The sequence below is a fragment of the Lytechinus variegatus genome, chromosome 13 (genome assembly GCF_018143015.1).
Source record: "Lytechinus variegatus isolate NC3 chromosome 13, Lvar_3.0, whole genome shotgun sequence".
In the NCBI taxonomy this organism is placed as follows: domain Eukaryota; kingdom Metazoa; phylum Echinodermata; class Echinoidea; order Temnopleuroida; family Toxopneustidae; genus Lytechinus; species Lytechinus variegatus.
Window position 1 is genome coordinate 33,585,713 of NC_054752.1, and position 16,971 is coordinate 33,602,683.

The 16,971-nt window shown below is 38.4% G+C and overlaps 1 protein-coding gene across 1 annotated transcript in view; it reads right to left on the bottom strand.

Annotated features, from left to right (window-relative positions):
• The window catches only part of LOC121426185 (polycomb complex protein BMI-1-A-like), a 30,704-nt gene continuing 13,733 nt past the window's right edge, over positions 1-16,971 (bottom strand). Inside the window, exons 2-9 of the mRNA XM_041622388.1 lie at positions 8,246-8,364; positions 7,477-7,573; positions 6,310-6,365; positions 4,925-4,972; positions 3,936-4,531; positions 2,669-2,767; positions 1,481-1,570; positions 1-1,036 (exon numbers count right to left, since the gene is read on the bottom strand). Of these exons, the coding sequence (XP_041478322.1) occupies positions 728-1,036; positions 1,481-1,570; positions 2,669-2,767; positions 3,936-4,531; positions 4,925-4,972; positions 6,310-6,365; positions 7,477-7,573; positions 8,246-8,357 (1,407 nt within the window). The 5' untranslated portion in view covers positions 8,358-8,364 and the 3' untranslated portion in view covers positions 1-727. The remainder of the gene's footprint in view (positions 1,037-1,480; positions 1,571-2,668; positions 2,768-3,935; positions 4,532-4,924; positions 4,973-6,309; positions 6,366-7,476; positions 7,574-8,245; positions 8,365-16,971) is intronic.

Below are 16,971 nucleotides of genomic sequence, written 5' to 3' on the forward strand. Positions count from 1 at the left end.
GCACACCAAACATCGACTCCAAGTCTGTGATAAAACACAACCTGATTCCTGATCATTGGATTGCTACATTGGGTGTTGGTGTCGAAGGCGTTGGTAAACTGATGGAACTGGGATATGGCCAGCCTACCTAATTCTCGGCCCATTGCAGTAAAAAGTTGCGTTTAAACGTTTAAACAAAGCCTATAAATCCAGCGCCATGTTCCGAATCGTTATGAGTTTGAATTTTTTGGAGTTGCGTTAGATTTGAATATGCTGTCGTGAAGTAGGTGGACAATTCGAGCAAGAACCGACTTAATACACATCAAACGGAATTCGCAACTGTCTTCACGATGAACAGATGACAGGAGCAGTGCTGAAGACATTGACGAGTTGCCTGGAAAATCTGCGTTTCAGTTGTCATATCTGGCAACCTCTTTCGTTTCTGATGAGAAGCACACATATCTGTTACACCGCTACTATGGTACCAGTATGGTAAACAGTCCTGTCATGAAACGCCCGCCAGATGTGGCTTTGCTCGAGAACCCCTGAAAACATCGCCCTACATGATTCGAAGTCACACAGTCTTGCAAAATCTTACACAGCACGTGTGCCAATATACTCCACTCCTTGCGTTCCTATTCCGATGTCCGCAAGAATTTCTGAAAGATTGCGATCAAACAACTGGGAGTCCTACAGCTGTCCGACTTACACCAATGACCGAAATGCATGGGAGTTGTATAATCCGTCGCTATGACCTGTTCGCTGCAACGACAGACCCGGGCAACGCCGGTACGTTCAACGCACTATTCGATTTCACTGTTTCCGGTTGCACACCCGGTGTCGTTGCGGGAGACGTGTTTTCCTGCGAACCTTGGTTCGGCGAAGTGTCTTTCGGTTTCGACGCAGCTGTTGGGAGAATTTTCTGCTGGTTTTGAGAAGTGTCTGTTTTCTTTGGTATTTTCTCAGGAATGATAGACGCGTTTTTATCAGTGAGGGTTCTTTTCAGTGGTTTGGCAAGTGGTTGGTAAACACGGTAGACAAGAGGCATCGGTCCAACCTATTTACATGGAAAGAAGAAAGAAAATAGAAGAAATACTTCAATAGGAAACATTATTAATTACTTCATACGAACCAACCGCATCGTATTTCTGTTATTGCCTTTTCATGGCGAACCCTGATTTTATTCTGTTTCGATGGTGCTTGCATTTATTGCATCAGAAGGATATCATGGCAATATCAAAATCAATGTGTCGTCTGTGGTTGATTTCAAGAGGATATTCCTCGAATCAGTAAGACTGCACTGAGAGATGAAGAACAGGAGGATAACAATAGACCAAAAGGGATATAAAGATTACCATCATACAGAATATCAACAGGTGTCCTACTGTTTAAAGATCACAAATCATCGACATTCAGGTTCAGACTAAAGTTTGATAAAGAATTGAACGTAAGTTTCTTTCAACGTCCCATACAAGACATTTTAGAATAATAATGAACCTACCCGTCCCCATGTGTAAATATAAGCAACGTCCATCAAGGTGTATTCGTCGGGTAGCAGTTCATCTTCGCTTCCTCTGTACATGACTTCAATCTGAAAAAAGGGGTGGAATAAATCAATAGACATTATAAAAAGATTATTCGAGTCACGACGCAGAATAACCATAAGAGGACGCAGCGATAGGCATGTTAGGGGAGATTTAAGCCTCACGGGGTTGGTAATGAAATCAAAAACTTTCTCGTAGGGGACATTTTTAAGGCGAAATATCAAATATTGGTTCTGTCACAAAAGGTGTTGAAGGTCTTGATCTTGGACTCCCATTGTCCTTCGTTTCACAAATTGGAACATTAATCCCTGGGGTCCGTTGCATAAAGAGTTGCGTTTAAACGCAAGTCAAAAATTCAATCGCACGTCCCAAATGCGTGCTGTTGATTGGTTGAAAATCAAGTTACGCATGAATTTTAGAGTTGCAATTGATTGCAACTTTTTCTACAACGGGCCCCTGGACACCTTGACCCGCACGTACGTTTACTTTTTTAAGGGAGGAAGACCAGGGCCCTGTTGTACAAAGAGTTACGATTGATCCGATCAATCGTAGCTCCATGGAAATCCATCAGTGTCATAATTTTTTCTACGAAAAATTTGCACAATGTCCTTTATATGCAAAGAGAAGCGCAGTGAATTTTCAAGAAAACAATGGATGCATGAATATACATGACAGCTAGAAAATATTTTGAACAAGCACGCATAATAGATGTTGACGTTGCTGGCCATCCATAGTTGCGATTGATCGGATCAATCGTAACTCTTTGTTCAACAGGGCCCAGGTCACGTTTGGCGGACATTGAGGAAGTAGTTCGACCCACAACACTGCTCGAAATTTCGACCATTCAACCAATCGCTCGCCGAACCTCAGGCCGACTCATATATACGCGGGCGTATGAAAAAAATTATGAAAAAAATGTCTAAATTATCTTTCGGTATTTAGCTTCACAAAATGCTCGATTTCAGAGGCACTTCGTTAACACAGTAAAGTAACTAAATAACTGGATGTTACATGACACATGCCAACACACATAATACATTCCACTCCCAATCAAAGACTAGTTGTCGGACATGCCATCGTGGAAGCACGAATATCGAAAGAAGAATGAAGGGGGAAAGAGGAGATACTAAGAAGGGTAGAATTACCTGGTAAGCCAGTGATAATCCAAACTTGTGCCGGATAAACTTCTTGATATGACCTATGGAGACAGCTGCAGGGCATCTTAAGTACCGTTTATCAACAATCTGTAAAACAATAATAAAAAATAAAAAAAATAATCTCAAAAATTTCAATTTGTATTTTTCAAGACAAGGAAGTGAGAGCAACCAGATCGGAACGACGAGGTCTCGATTATAAATCTGAAGGGACTGTAAGAGGATGTCCGAAGGAAGCGTTTCCCGGAATGTGATCGTCCGTCTGCCCGTCCACGATTAGGCAGATTAAAAGGAGATGGCTCCACGAGTGGAGATGATAATAACATTGCGCTTGTGCAGGACAGTAATAATCGTTGTCGTGCGCTTGAAATTATTTTCGGCCAGATAAACGGGCCGTGGAATTTGCTTCGCAAATCTAATGCTATTACTTTTCTTTACACTTTTTTGTTGCCTCAATCACATTAAACCCGAAGATAATTTGGAACTGAAAATACAATCGTGGAGGAAGGGGGAGGGGGGCGTTTGAGGATAAACGCAATGGCAGAGTTGTTCGATCGCATTCACAATTACGTACGCCTTTGAAGAGAGACATCTTCATGTACAACTGATAGCTCATTTTTACGTCACTGAAGTACACCCTTGATCTTCATATCGGAGAAAACATATTCGAAATCATATTCTGTGTATTCTTTATAAATTTGCACATCGCATTTCTAATATCGACCTCCAGGCCTACATATCTAAATATCAAAACCCTATAGTATCCACGAAGGGGGTATATTATTTTCCTCACACTTAAAGCAATCAATCTTCCTTTCTATGACGAACCGCCTCCTTAACCCAGAGCTGCCAACCTGAACAACAACATTTCAGTATTTTTAAAGCTGAAAATCAGTATTTTGGTAAGAAAATAGGTATTTTCAAAGAAATGCCACAGGACAACACATAAAACTGAAACTTGAGAAATCAGTATTTTGCATGAAACCATCAGTATTCTTCTCATTTTTCAGTACTAAATACTGAAAATCCGTACTACTTGGCAGCTCTGTTAACCCAACCATCCTGCTGTCATGTATTCACTGTTTCTTCTTTCGTCGTCTCTTTCTTAACCGCCACAAGAACTCAGCAGTACATAATTATACTAAGGTTAGCCCTTCGTCAGCGATGAACATCTACCGCTTTTCTACCGCTTTTTCTTTAGGATCTTATTTCATTATGTCGTTGTAAAGTTTAATGTTTTAAAGAATATTTGCCTCACCTCATCTGACAACCCGTTTGCATCACCATTTGCTCTCGTCTTGCCGTTAATTGGACCACTGGTACTCTTTAAGGTCGACGCTCCATTCGACTTTCCTTTTAATCTTTCCTGCGCCGATCGTTCAGCTGCATCTGCCTGACCGCCCCGTTTCTCCTCCGTCGTCTTAGCGTTAGCACTCGACTTCGCACCGCTCGCCGCAGCCTTCAGTGCTGCGGTAACCGCAGCGGTCACAACCGCTTGCGTGTCTCCTGCCGTTGGTGCCGCCGCTGAGGTATTTCCTTTACTGCTTCCCGTTGCGCTCCCACCTGCAACCGCGGTAGTACCACTGGCAACGTCGGGATTACTTCCACCACTCTCACTGCTTGTATCACTACTGCTGCTGCTGCTGCTACCGCTGCTACTGCTGGTTGACGCATTGTCCCCATTACCGACTGAACGCGGTAAGGCAGCGGCTGGTTTAGGTTTTGGTATGTGAATGTTCTGTTGATAGTACTCGAGGGAGAGACTGAGATGTTCATCGTCGGTGTAAATAATGAGCTCTTGTTCGTCCATTTCTCCAAGTTCTTCCCTTGAAACATTCTGTGCGAGACTAGTACCTATAATAAGATATGAATATACCACAAACAATTTTGTTTAGAAATTAAAGCGATACCTTCTATTTTGTTTAGTGGTCATTGCAATCAAGGCGGAAAAGGTCACAAAATTTAACATTCATAACAACAAATTCGAACTATAAGCCGATTTTTTTTATGTCCTACAATAAAAAGAAATACTGGGGAAATGTAACTATGGATTAATTTTCAAATGGGCGCCTCGAAGACATTTCTTGGCTATTACTTTTTAAGTCTCCATTAAATAAATCCTTAAAATCGTTTTACGAACGATTTGCAGTAAAAATTCTCTCAAAGTTCGGGGTTAAGTTTGTTTAATAAATCAATCGGAAGCAGAAAACTTTCCCCGAAAGGTTGGATGAATATGATTAAACTTACTGGCTTCTGGGTGTGACTTGTAAAATTCTCTCCTCCTTTTCATTTCTCCTGCAGAAAGAAAAAAAAAATGTAAATCGGTATTTTTTTCCGGAAACGTATGTTAATACGTAATACATTAATACCAGATATTCACAGCAAAACCCATTTCAAGTAAAGGACACTAATACTCTAGGTCTGAGTGAGCTATGAACCCCGTGAGTTTCGTTTCTCAAAATCATGTCGTCATGGACAAAGTTATCTCTGGAACAAAGTCGTTATTCAGAGCTCCTTTACAAAACCTCAGCCATCCATTCCGTTCTTTCGTGGCACTTTACTTTAACTTTTCCAGTTAAACACACTTGTTTGTACTATATTGCCTATTCTTTAGTCAATCTTCTAATGCGACATCAACTATTAGCATAGGTATTAAGTCTAATAATTTTATATCTGCATTACATCTGCATTATATCAATGCTATGTCCATGAAGTTCTCGCTGCGTCGAAGAATGCGAACACGGCGAGGACTGTTATTGATTTGGTAAATGCATCCATAGTGAACAGTACTCCAATGACACATCAAGGAGCTTCTTAGGATATATTAACAGCTCCATAGACGTAGGACTGCGGGGACATAGCGCATATTCAGTCTGTCTCTACGTCAAATTATACGGAGGTACAAAGAGTTGCAATTTCAATTGCTGTACACACGCGTGACCCCCCCAAAAAACGTGTTTAAAGGGGTGGGTTTTTTCAGTTTGTACGCGGTCCGCGCGTGGACTCATTAAGGGTATCCCCCCAAAACCCACGAATTTTCAAGGAGAAGGGTGGCTTTGAAAGACTGGTCAATGGTCAATCGAGGGGTCAAACGAGTTAGGATATGTTTTTTTTACCAAGCTTTCTACCCGAGGTCATATTTTGGCGACATCTTGTTGAGGGGCCAAAATGTGTAGATAAAGCCCGCGAAAACTTGTTTAGGGGGTGTTTGGAAATTCCTTGGTCACGCGTGTGTACAGCAATATATTTGACTGCCCCCCCCCCCCCGGGAGCTTGAACGTAGTGGAAACTGTTTGGATGCTACACCATATATATAGACCGCTCTGCATGTGTGCGCACAATAAACTTAGTGGGAACGCCGCCAACGCAACATGAACTTAGCAAGGGTGTGGTGCGGACATAGTATACACTGACATTTTAGGTTTTTAACGAAAAGCTAAAAAGATGGCGCAAAGTGAATTTCCTCAATACCAACGACGTACCAAGAACATCATCCAGTGCATGTTTTTTTAAAAAGCCTCATAAATTTTTATCGTTTCCTCCTGTTGCCAGTGTAGTAAAGTCGAGTATTTTAAAGAATGCTGGCGTGGTCTCTGTGTCGATACATTATGTATATATTTACGTTTACTTACCTTTGAACATGCTGGGAACCAGTTTATAGACAAGATTCTGCAACGTTTTGTCAGATCTGTGGGCATCAGAAATTGAAAAGAAAGTCATTAAAAAAACTTCTGAAGACCGATTGATCGATACACAGATATAAATCGAATGTATGACGGTTTTTCTAATAATGGAGTGAAATGATGTAGATGATAACATTGCATTTAGCATACAGCTTTATCAAACGTCTTTGGGGATCTCGTCGTGACAGTACTGAATTAGCATCGGCACTTCAAACCTTGCATGAACTCTTAAAATTTTTCCTGCATCTATATGTTTCTGTTTGTGGTAACTCCCGTAGGAACTCGGCAGGACATCATTTTGCTGGTAAACGCCAAGCTGGTATATAACCAATTATCTTGGAAACATTTTACGTCTAGGTTAATCATTCATAGTGGCTGACGTAATAGACAAGAGATCACTATTGGGCCTTTTTATCCAAGTGGAGATAATGGCAGAGTTGGGATTCGAACTCACAACCTTGCAATTATTATTATTATTAGTTTGGCGTCACCTGTGCCTGGGAGGCGAAAAGCGAACTGAATCACTGTGACCCGCAGGTCTCTCCTCCCGATATAACTGATGGGGGAATGCAGGTGGACCACTACACCGGGGTTTCCCCCTACTCTTATACGAATAGTGCAATGGGTTCTTAACGTGCAAAGGTGGTGACTCTCCTCTACACGGGGCCTCCATTTAACATCCTATCCGAGGGACGGAGTGTTTTCCATTGTAACATAGCCTGCTTCTATGAAACATGGGAGAGACGTTTACACACAACGCACTGGCTTCAGTCATCAGCCCGGGTGGACTCGAACCCACGATCTTTTGGTTCGACGGGCAGACGCGTTACCGACTGAGCCAACACCGCTCTCATTGTGAGACCAATGCTCCAACCCGTGTTTATCTACCCATTGCAGTATTGCAACGACCTGCAGGCTTTTCGAGGTGATCCAGAATAATAACTCCAAACACTATTTGGGTTTTATATCATAGTGGAAAATATATTTTTTTAATCATCACCTGTAGGCCCTGCTATGTTTTCAAACCACATTATTATTTCAACATTTAAAATCTTATATTGAAAAATTATATAAAAAAGGTAAAAATATATTTTAAAAAAATAATGGCGTTAATACCTGATGTTGAGTAGCGGTCTGGTCTTGTGGACTTGTGTGTCACATACCGGACATTGCTTACTGGTATGAAGATATCGAACAATGCAACTCCGACAAACTAATTAAAAACAAAATAGAAGATAATGAGGGTATGTCTAGGCAGAAAATGAGGGAGGGGAGGAAGGAGGGAGGAGAGAGCAAGAGTGGTAGAGGGGGACAGAAAAATACCAGTTGTGGTAATGATCTCAAAATGAGTTCGAGAAGAATCCAATGAAATTACCACCCAAGTGTTTGTATGTATGAATAAAAAAAAATATGTGCCAAATAGCTCTGAAAGAAAATGAGTACCCGGCATTCGCTGAGAAATGAGCAAAATAAGCACGGATTTCCATCAGAATGTCCGGTATTTTTCCACGCAATATTAATGCAATGTCCCACATATGATTTCTGTGTTAGTGATCATCAGATTTATTGGTTTAGAGCTAAAAAGCTTTCACAAAGATAATTTTACATTAATGTACCAGATCCAGATAATTATATTGAAATGGTGACAATTAACATTGATTTATAGACTTTCTCATGAAATAATTATTGTTTGCTTCAAAATTTACAGCAAACAAAATATTTCAGTACAAATATCTTCTGTCTTTACCTTTAAACACGTATATATTTTTTTCATGGTTAACCCCTCCCCCTGCCCACCTTAACTGACATAATCATAATCATAATCAAGCAGTGTAATGGATACGGGCTTAATTAACAGCTCGGTTATGTACCCGATTTTACTCACATGAATGTAAACATTCCATGATGCTTGTTGCATCCACGATATATCCTTTGCACAGCGTACATGTTAGGTGCTGATTTAGATCGGTTATCTTCAATCGCGTTTTGCGATGCATGATGGCTCTGCAAATAAATCAAAACAAAGGGAAGAATACACTTATATGTATATTAAAATAATAAAATTGGATATCGGTGTAACGATCAAAGTCCATCGAATCAAGTAGGCCTACTGAAAAGCCTTTCGAGTATCGCACAGTGGTTCGTCAGCGAAGGTTATTCTCACAGCTCCTTCCAGATGGCACATACACTTAAGAGGATAGTGGTGAAATATGATATTCATTTCAAATAATCGTTTTTAAAATTATCTGAAAAACACCATGAAAATAAACGTGACAAAAAACACTATTAACCGTCCAAAATTGTCAATTTTCGGCGCACTTTGTATGCAAATGTCTGTATAAAACTTGGCGAGCGGAACCCGCCGGTTTTTTTTTCAGTTTGCCTCTACCCCCATCCAAAAATTCGATCGAAGTACATGCAAAGAGTACATTTTTCTATTTAAAAATGAATTAAGTTGGCCCATTGGTGGCTTTGTAATTTAGTACAGACGATTCATCTGCTTAAGGGCAAATGTTTGTATCTGATACATTTTTTTTTCATATGGAATGTTTTTTATTAAAGAAAATCGTGAAAATAGTCCAGTGGCGATGAAAACGGTGATATGTGTCTTTTTATCTCCCCCATCTCTCTTATACTTCATTTATGATGTTAAAATGCACTTTTGAGAGTAATAATTCAGTGGGTGCCGATAGAAAGGCAAAACTAATTCAATTTATGGGGTTTCGCTTTGGGCTCTACTGAGAGTGTACCCCATCGATTTCAGTCTATAATTTATTGAAAAAGTCCCCAAAACGCACATTCATTTCAAATGAATATTTGTATTACGATACTAAAAATACACTCATACATGTATGCACCATAGTGTAATTCACATTCATTGTATTTGCACAACTGTTTCATAATGTATGTGGAGTGTTTGAGTTCATACGTACAACGTTTTTAAAAAGCATATATACATCCAGCGAAGAACGTGAGCAAAAAATGTAGAATTTTCTTGGATAATCAATTATAAGGTAAATTTATCAAACATATATACACCACATTAATTTACATTCGATTGGCGTGTACAATTTGATGTACATCTCACTTTGGTAAGCCAAAACGTGGCCATGTTATTTTTCTGAGTGTATAAGAGCTTTCATTTGACAGTTGAATTTATTTCATTTATTCGAGGCCGAGATTGAAGTACACATCTGTGATATCACACATACATGAACGTTGCGTTTATTTGTTTTTTTTTAATAGGTCATTTATAATCACTAACATATAACGCTGCCGAAATATCAAAGTCACTATCTATACATGTTTATCCATTTCTCGTATGTAGCTCGTGTTTACACTGCAACATCACCTTGTAATGTGGTTTGATTTAATAATCCACGATCATAATATTGAATACAAACAATATTATAGCTGCATGCCCACTCAATTACTGACATTCTAAGGTCATGATGGTGCATAATCTTTTCTCAAGTCAGAACATTTATTATATATATACATGTATATACAGTTTATATCACGAATCGCCTCTTTTTATATATATATATGTATATATAAATGGCGTAAATCATACTGTAAACAAGTGGAATGCCTCTGGCCGTCTCACCTGCATCACGCGGTTCAATATAGCAGCAGTGCTGACTTTGAACACTACTCTAACTCGCACAAGATGTTCAGTGATACATGGTTACTCTTATGTCCACTTTTTATGAACTAGACCAATAAACTTACAGAGATATGATGGTTATTCAACAAAAAAACCCAACATGGCCAAAGTTCATTGACCTTACATGACCTTTGACCTTGATCATGTGACCTGAAACTCGAACAGGATGTTCAGTGATACTTGATTACTCTTATGTACAAGTTTCATGAATCAGATCCATAAACTTTCAAAGTTATGATGGTAATTCAACAGATACACCCTATTCGGCCAAAGTTCATTGACCTTTGACCTTGGTCATGTGACCTGAAACGCGCACAGGATGTTCAGTGATACTTGATTACTCTAATGTCCAAGTTTAATGAACTAGACAAATAAACTTTCAAAGTTATGATGGTAATTCAACAGAAACCCCCGATTCGGCCAAAGTTCATTGACCCTAAATGACCTTTGACCTTAATCATGAGACCTGAAACTTGCACAAAATTTTCAGTGATGCATGATTACTATTATGTCCAAGTTTCATGAATCAGATCCATAAACTTTCAAAGTTATGATGGGAATTCAACAGATATCCCCAATTCGGCCAAAGTTCATTGACCCTAAATGACCTTTGACCTTGGTCATGTGACGTGAAACTCATGCAGGATGTTTAGTGATACTTGATTAAGCTTATGTCCAAGTTTCATGAACTAGGTCCATATATTTTCTAAGTTATGATGACATTTCAAAAACTTAACCTCAGGTTAAGATTTCGATGTTGATTCCTCCAACATGGTCTAAGTTCATTGACCCTAAATGACCTTTGACCTTGGTCATGTGACATGAAACTCTAATAGGATGTTCAGTAATACTTGATTAACCTTATGGCCAAGTTTTATTAACTAGGTCCATATACTTTCTAAGTTATGGCGTCATTTCAAAAACTTAACCTCAGGTTAAGATTTGATGTTGACGCCGCCGCCGCCGCCGCCGCCGCCGTCGCCGTCGCCGTCGGAAAAGCGGCGCCTATAGTCTCACTTTGCTTCGCAGGTGAGACAAAAATGAACGCCCAGTATATCCAATCGGAGCGGGTTACACGTACAAAACGAAGAGCAGTGGAACAAATACAAGAAACATGGTTTTGAACAGATATAAATTATGAAGAAAGTGCATATTTAGGGAGGGGGAGGGGGTCATTACATTCAAAGCATGGATGACAAGATTTTAATGGATACACTCTTCTCATCATAACTTTTTTTTTCTGAATATCAAACTGTATCAGGTCACGCGGAGCGTCTGGCTGGGGCTTTTCGCAAGTCATATTCACGTCCATTTATCAAAACAAAAATGTACACAATATTTTAAAAGTGGCATGCCTGAAGCGGATAAGACGAGGGAACCTGTCTCATCACACAAAAATTGCCTAGTCCCCATGCATGTAGGTACCATAACCCATGGGAGTAAAAAGATAAAGACCAAAAAATGTAAATGAATTAATAAACAAAAAAGAAAGAAAGAAAAGCGAGCGCATGCCCTCCCAACCGATGGAAGATTTAAATCCAATCGATTTTTCTTCTCCCTCAAGGTGTTTATTATGATGATCTCATAAACTTCACCTGCTCATATAGGAACGCATACCTCTATTTGCATTACTCACTTGGATTAAAGAGTTTTGATGTATTAGGTATTTCGTCTTTTAACAGTATTTACTTTTTTACCCCCCCCCCCCCCGAATCTTAAAAAAAAATGCATGGGCGAGAAAGACAGGAATACAGACGAGGAAAACAAAGTGGATAGATATTTAATAACAAATGGCATGAATAGGGCAGAAAGAAATGGTGACATAATAAACTACAAGAATTAAAACAATACAAATATTAAAAATGAAATGAAAATTTTGAAAGACTTCAAGAAAATCTGAACAATCTAAATATGATTATTAAAAAGGAAGAAAAAAATAATAGACCCTTTTCCAAGACTGACATTTTTTTCAGAAATAATCATGTCCTTAATGAATGGCAACACCTAATTAGCAAGAGGTGGAAAACACATAGGCCCGTATTTTGAAGTCTGGTTTAACTTAAACTCGGGTTTAAAGTTGTGGTTTAAGTATGGACAGCCAATTGTTACATAAATCACTAACAGTAGAGATATGATATTTCAGCTCATTTGACTCTCAAATCATTCATAATTGCCTGGAAGTATAAGTAGATAATTGTCTTCACCTTCGATGAATCAGGAAAGAGTACAGTAAAAATACAACTTAACAAAATTTTGACACTTTTGGCTTTCCATAAGCTTAGCACAGAGTTTATAGACCCATATAGAGACGCGTAGTTAGTATACATCTCTATCATGTCTATGGTTAGACCATGGTCTAAGTTAAACCTAACTTCAGAATACGGGCCATAGGGTTTGCGATGAATCGAAAATAATTCAGGTTGGTTCAGTGTTACGATGAAACAATAACATGCAATAATGTTTGAAAAAACATTTAACAAAGGAAGCCTCGGTCTTCAAAGGCGCGTGCTTAACTGTATAAGAGGTCACAATCATAAAAACTTATTTTATTCCCTTAGTTCATCGCTTAAACGTTTATATTGCCACAATAATGGGAATCACTTTCAAGGAGGAAATGGGGGATTACCCTAATAACATTGCACGGCAACAAGTCACGTGACAACGTGAGCAGGGGGCTTCCCCTAATCCGAGGACAGCACAACATTGAATTAAGCATGGCGATGACTCTGGAATACAAATGAAGACTTAAAATTAGCGGAATGGGAAGAATATCATTTTTATATTAAAATATCTTATTTTGTTTTTACTTTTCAATGTATGTACATGTAGGCCTATATTTTGCCATTTTTATGGGGGTGGTCTTTTTTTTCATTAGTGTTAGCCAAACAAATTTGTAAATCGCTACCCCCCCCCCCTCAGAGAGACTATCATAACCCTCCCCCGGGTAAGAATAACCCCCAACATATTGTAAATTTGAATACAATGAATTCAGTGTACATGTATAAGCAAATCCTTCCGAAAAGCGTTTAATATATACGTATATTAATATCATCAGATCATGGAGTGTTATGACGATGCCAAAATCAAGGAATCGGAGCGTAAAACCATGAGGGGTAAAAAGAACTTTCTTGCTAATCACCAACGCGCATGTACAGAGTAGACTATTGATTACGGGCAAACCAAGTCACTGCCCTTTATTACATCAGAAATCATGGGGCAAAACCGTACAGTATTTCACCGGATTATCAACATTTCCGCTCAAAAAGAACCAATGATAGACCTATCGCAGGGCATGGTCGATAATAGCAGTATATCGATTTTTTTTACACTGTCAGAACAGTTGGCTCGACAAACATAAATTATGATCAAGAAGAATATCTCACCTGGGGCCCGTTGCAGAAAGAGTTTCGTTTGAATGTAAGGCAAAAACAAAATCAATCGCAAGTCCCAAATGCGCACTGTTGATTGGTTGAAAATCAAGTTATGCATGATTTTTAGACTTGCGATTGATTGCAACTCTTCCTGCAACGGGCCCCAAAGTGGTTATCTTCCTGTTGATGACCGCTTCATAAAAACTTGTTATATAATATGAAAAAAAAGGTTTCATCCTCCCGCAAAAAAGGGGTTTTACCATTAAAAATACGGTTGATTTCTCAGTTTTGTTTTGGTTTTTTTTTATAGTGTTTTCTTGTCTCCAAAAAGATGACAAGCAGACAAACATGAAAAAGGTCACCAGTTAACAAATAAAAACAATTTTTAGAAAATGAGGGCACGGGCTAATTCTATTTTTGGGGGAGGGGTGACACGACATTTTGTCAATAGTCACCGGAGCAATTGTGATGGAATCGAGGAGGGGGGGGCGCACCGGGCGTGCCCTGCTTACAGTTCTATTTACCTATAAAGCAGGGCTTATATACTCCTGCATACATGTACATGTAGTCCCATATATAGTGTTTTAACGACTGCTAGAGAGATTTTGAAATTAGGTCGAGTGAGAGCATTGGGATCATGATTCATTGACACAATTCTGATGACCTCTTGCGTGGAGTTTCTGTATCGCTTTTAAAAAATGCGAGTCTTTATTTCTATTTCTGGCGCTTATGTAAAACGTCTTTACAAGATTGAATTGATCGCGATTCGTTTCAACCCCCCCCCATTATTTTGTCTTGACGTAATGTCATAATGATCAAGACAGTAATTATGGTTTAGAATGAAAATCCATTAATTATACTTACATGTATTTAGCATTTTAAACAAGTTCTTTCAAATCAAGAACAATGTACAATGTTTTTTGTGTATAAATTCTGCATGGGAGAACAAAGCAACACGAAAGAAAAAATATCAAACCATTTATCCCTTTATAGGGGGCGGGGTCATCGTTTTCTCCCTTTTGGAGGTGTTATTCTTGTTCAAGGAAAAAAAAGTAGGAGGGGTGATGGTCGGAAAATTTGCGTTTCCTTCCGCACCATTGGACCCCCCCCCCCCTCCTCCCTCCCCTCTTCATAATTGTCATCATCTCGTCCAAAATATAGAGTAACCAAAATTAATGTCTCACGAAATTACTGCGCATGTTCCGCACTATAACAAATAATTTTCCTCGTTTTCTCATATTCAAAGAAAATGTACGCACATAAAAAAAAGACATTCAATATAACAAATTTTAGGAGAACAACACGAACAAGGTCACAAAGGTGAATGAATTATGGTTTCCAAGTAACAACGATCATTAATATGAATTACAACTCTCCCACGACTGCGATATAATAGAAATTTGATATATCGGCGATATAACAAAATTCTAAACGAAATATGCATTATAAGAATTCGGTTTATAAATGAGGAAATAAAGTGTCCGAAATGAAACACGGTAATCATATCCCGCTATATATTTCATTTTCTATGAAAATGGAGCTTAGTACGTGTGTGTCAAAACAGTGCGGCATAAACCACGAAAGTGAGGACAGACTCATGTCAAACAACTATTCCCCATTCTCACACAACATGCGCAAGAGTGCATGCATATTCTCACATGAAAAATATATGTACAGTGATGTGCATTATCATTATTCATATTGGATAAAAACGTTCGTATTTTAGGGCAATATGCCCCTATACTTAAATTTGCATATACTGATAATGTGTGTTATTCCACAAAAAAAAACAAAATAATTGACATACATCTAGACTTGATGTACGTAGATTTAACTGAAATTAGGAATATGAGCGAAATAATTAAACTTCACATTCACAACAGAACTAAACACACTTTTAAAGACATAACATCCTTATTGGTTTTTAGTTACTCTCTGTGTTTCGCTTACTTTGTACATGCAAGACATCAAAATGTCTCGTCTCATTTCCGCTTGCATTCTGTACATTTTCTTCGTGATGTAACAACTTACGGTGCGTTCTTAAAGGTCAAGTCCACCTCAGAAAAATGTTGCTTTGAATCAATAGAGAAAAATCAGACAAGCACAATCCTGAAATTTCATCAAAATCGGATGTAAAATAAGAAAGTTATGACATTTCAAAGTTTCGCTTATTTTTAACAAAATAGTTATATGAACGAGTCAGTTACATCCAAATGAGAAAGTCGATGTCACTCACTCACTATTTCTTTTGTTTTTTATTGCTTGAATTATACAATATTTCAATTTTTACGAATTTGACGATTAGGACCTCCATGCCTGAAGCACAAAATGTTAAAATAATGGAATTCCACGTGTTCAGGGAGGAATGAAACTTCATTTCACATGACAATGACGAGAAAATGAAGATATTTCATATAATAAAATACAAAAGAAATAGTGAGTGAGTGATGTCATCAGTTCCTCATTACCGACCGAGATGTGCATATACCTGTTTTGTGAAATAAAGCGAACTTTAAAATGCCATAACTTTCTTATTTCACATCCGGTTTTGATGAAATTTTCATTGTTATGCTACATGTAGTTGAATTTTTCTCTTTTTATTCAAATCAAGTTTTTGTTGGGGTGGACTTGTCCTTTAACATACATCCTCGATGCAATTAAATTTCAAGCATCATACAAAAGGGGTACTTCGGGCTGAAAATAATTATATCTACATAAACAGAGTAAAATTCACAGAGCAAAATGCTGAAAGTTCTTCAAAATCTGAAAACACACACTGAAAATATTGAATTTTAAATTTTAGCAATATTAAAATCAGTTAATCAATTAATTCATATTTTCATAAATTGTATTTCCCTTATAATGAAAGAAGTAATACATGTACAGCAGGCGCGTACGCAAGGGGGGGGGGGGGGTTCAAACCCCCCCCCCCTTTTTTTTTTTTTTGCTTGTCTCCCCAGAGGTCGGTCTGGTCAAGGAGTTATCGGGCAAGCGCCTGATAACTCCTTGGTCTAGTTACGGACAGTTCCCCTACCCAATAATGTATATGACAGCAATAATGAACAGAATCTCATGTTTCCGACGAAAAACACAGAAAAAATTTCCGCTCGCTTCGCTCGCTCCATTTTATTATATCTTTTATTTCCGCATGTCGCCGACATGATCACGGTATCGCCATTAACAAGGCCATACATGATTATCATGGTGTATACTTATGAATACAAGTGAACCAAGACAAAGACACACGTTTTCTTACAAAATATGTTTTACCAATATGAAAACCAATATGACGGAAAACGCTAAAATGTCGGTTAGCTCGCTCCGCTCGCTCGTAATAATTTATGAAATTCCATAAGTATCTAGTCTCCTGTTCAAGGCCGTATTATGAGTGTTACGAATAGAAGGACATGTAGCATCGACTAATACTTGATTTACTAACAAACTATTGACAAGAAATGTATGTTTTGACAGGAAAAATGCGAAAATTTCGGCTCGCTCACTCCGCTCGCTCGTAATCATTTATGAAATTTCTTAAGTTTCTAGTCTCTTGATCAAGGCCATATCATGAGACTT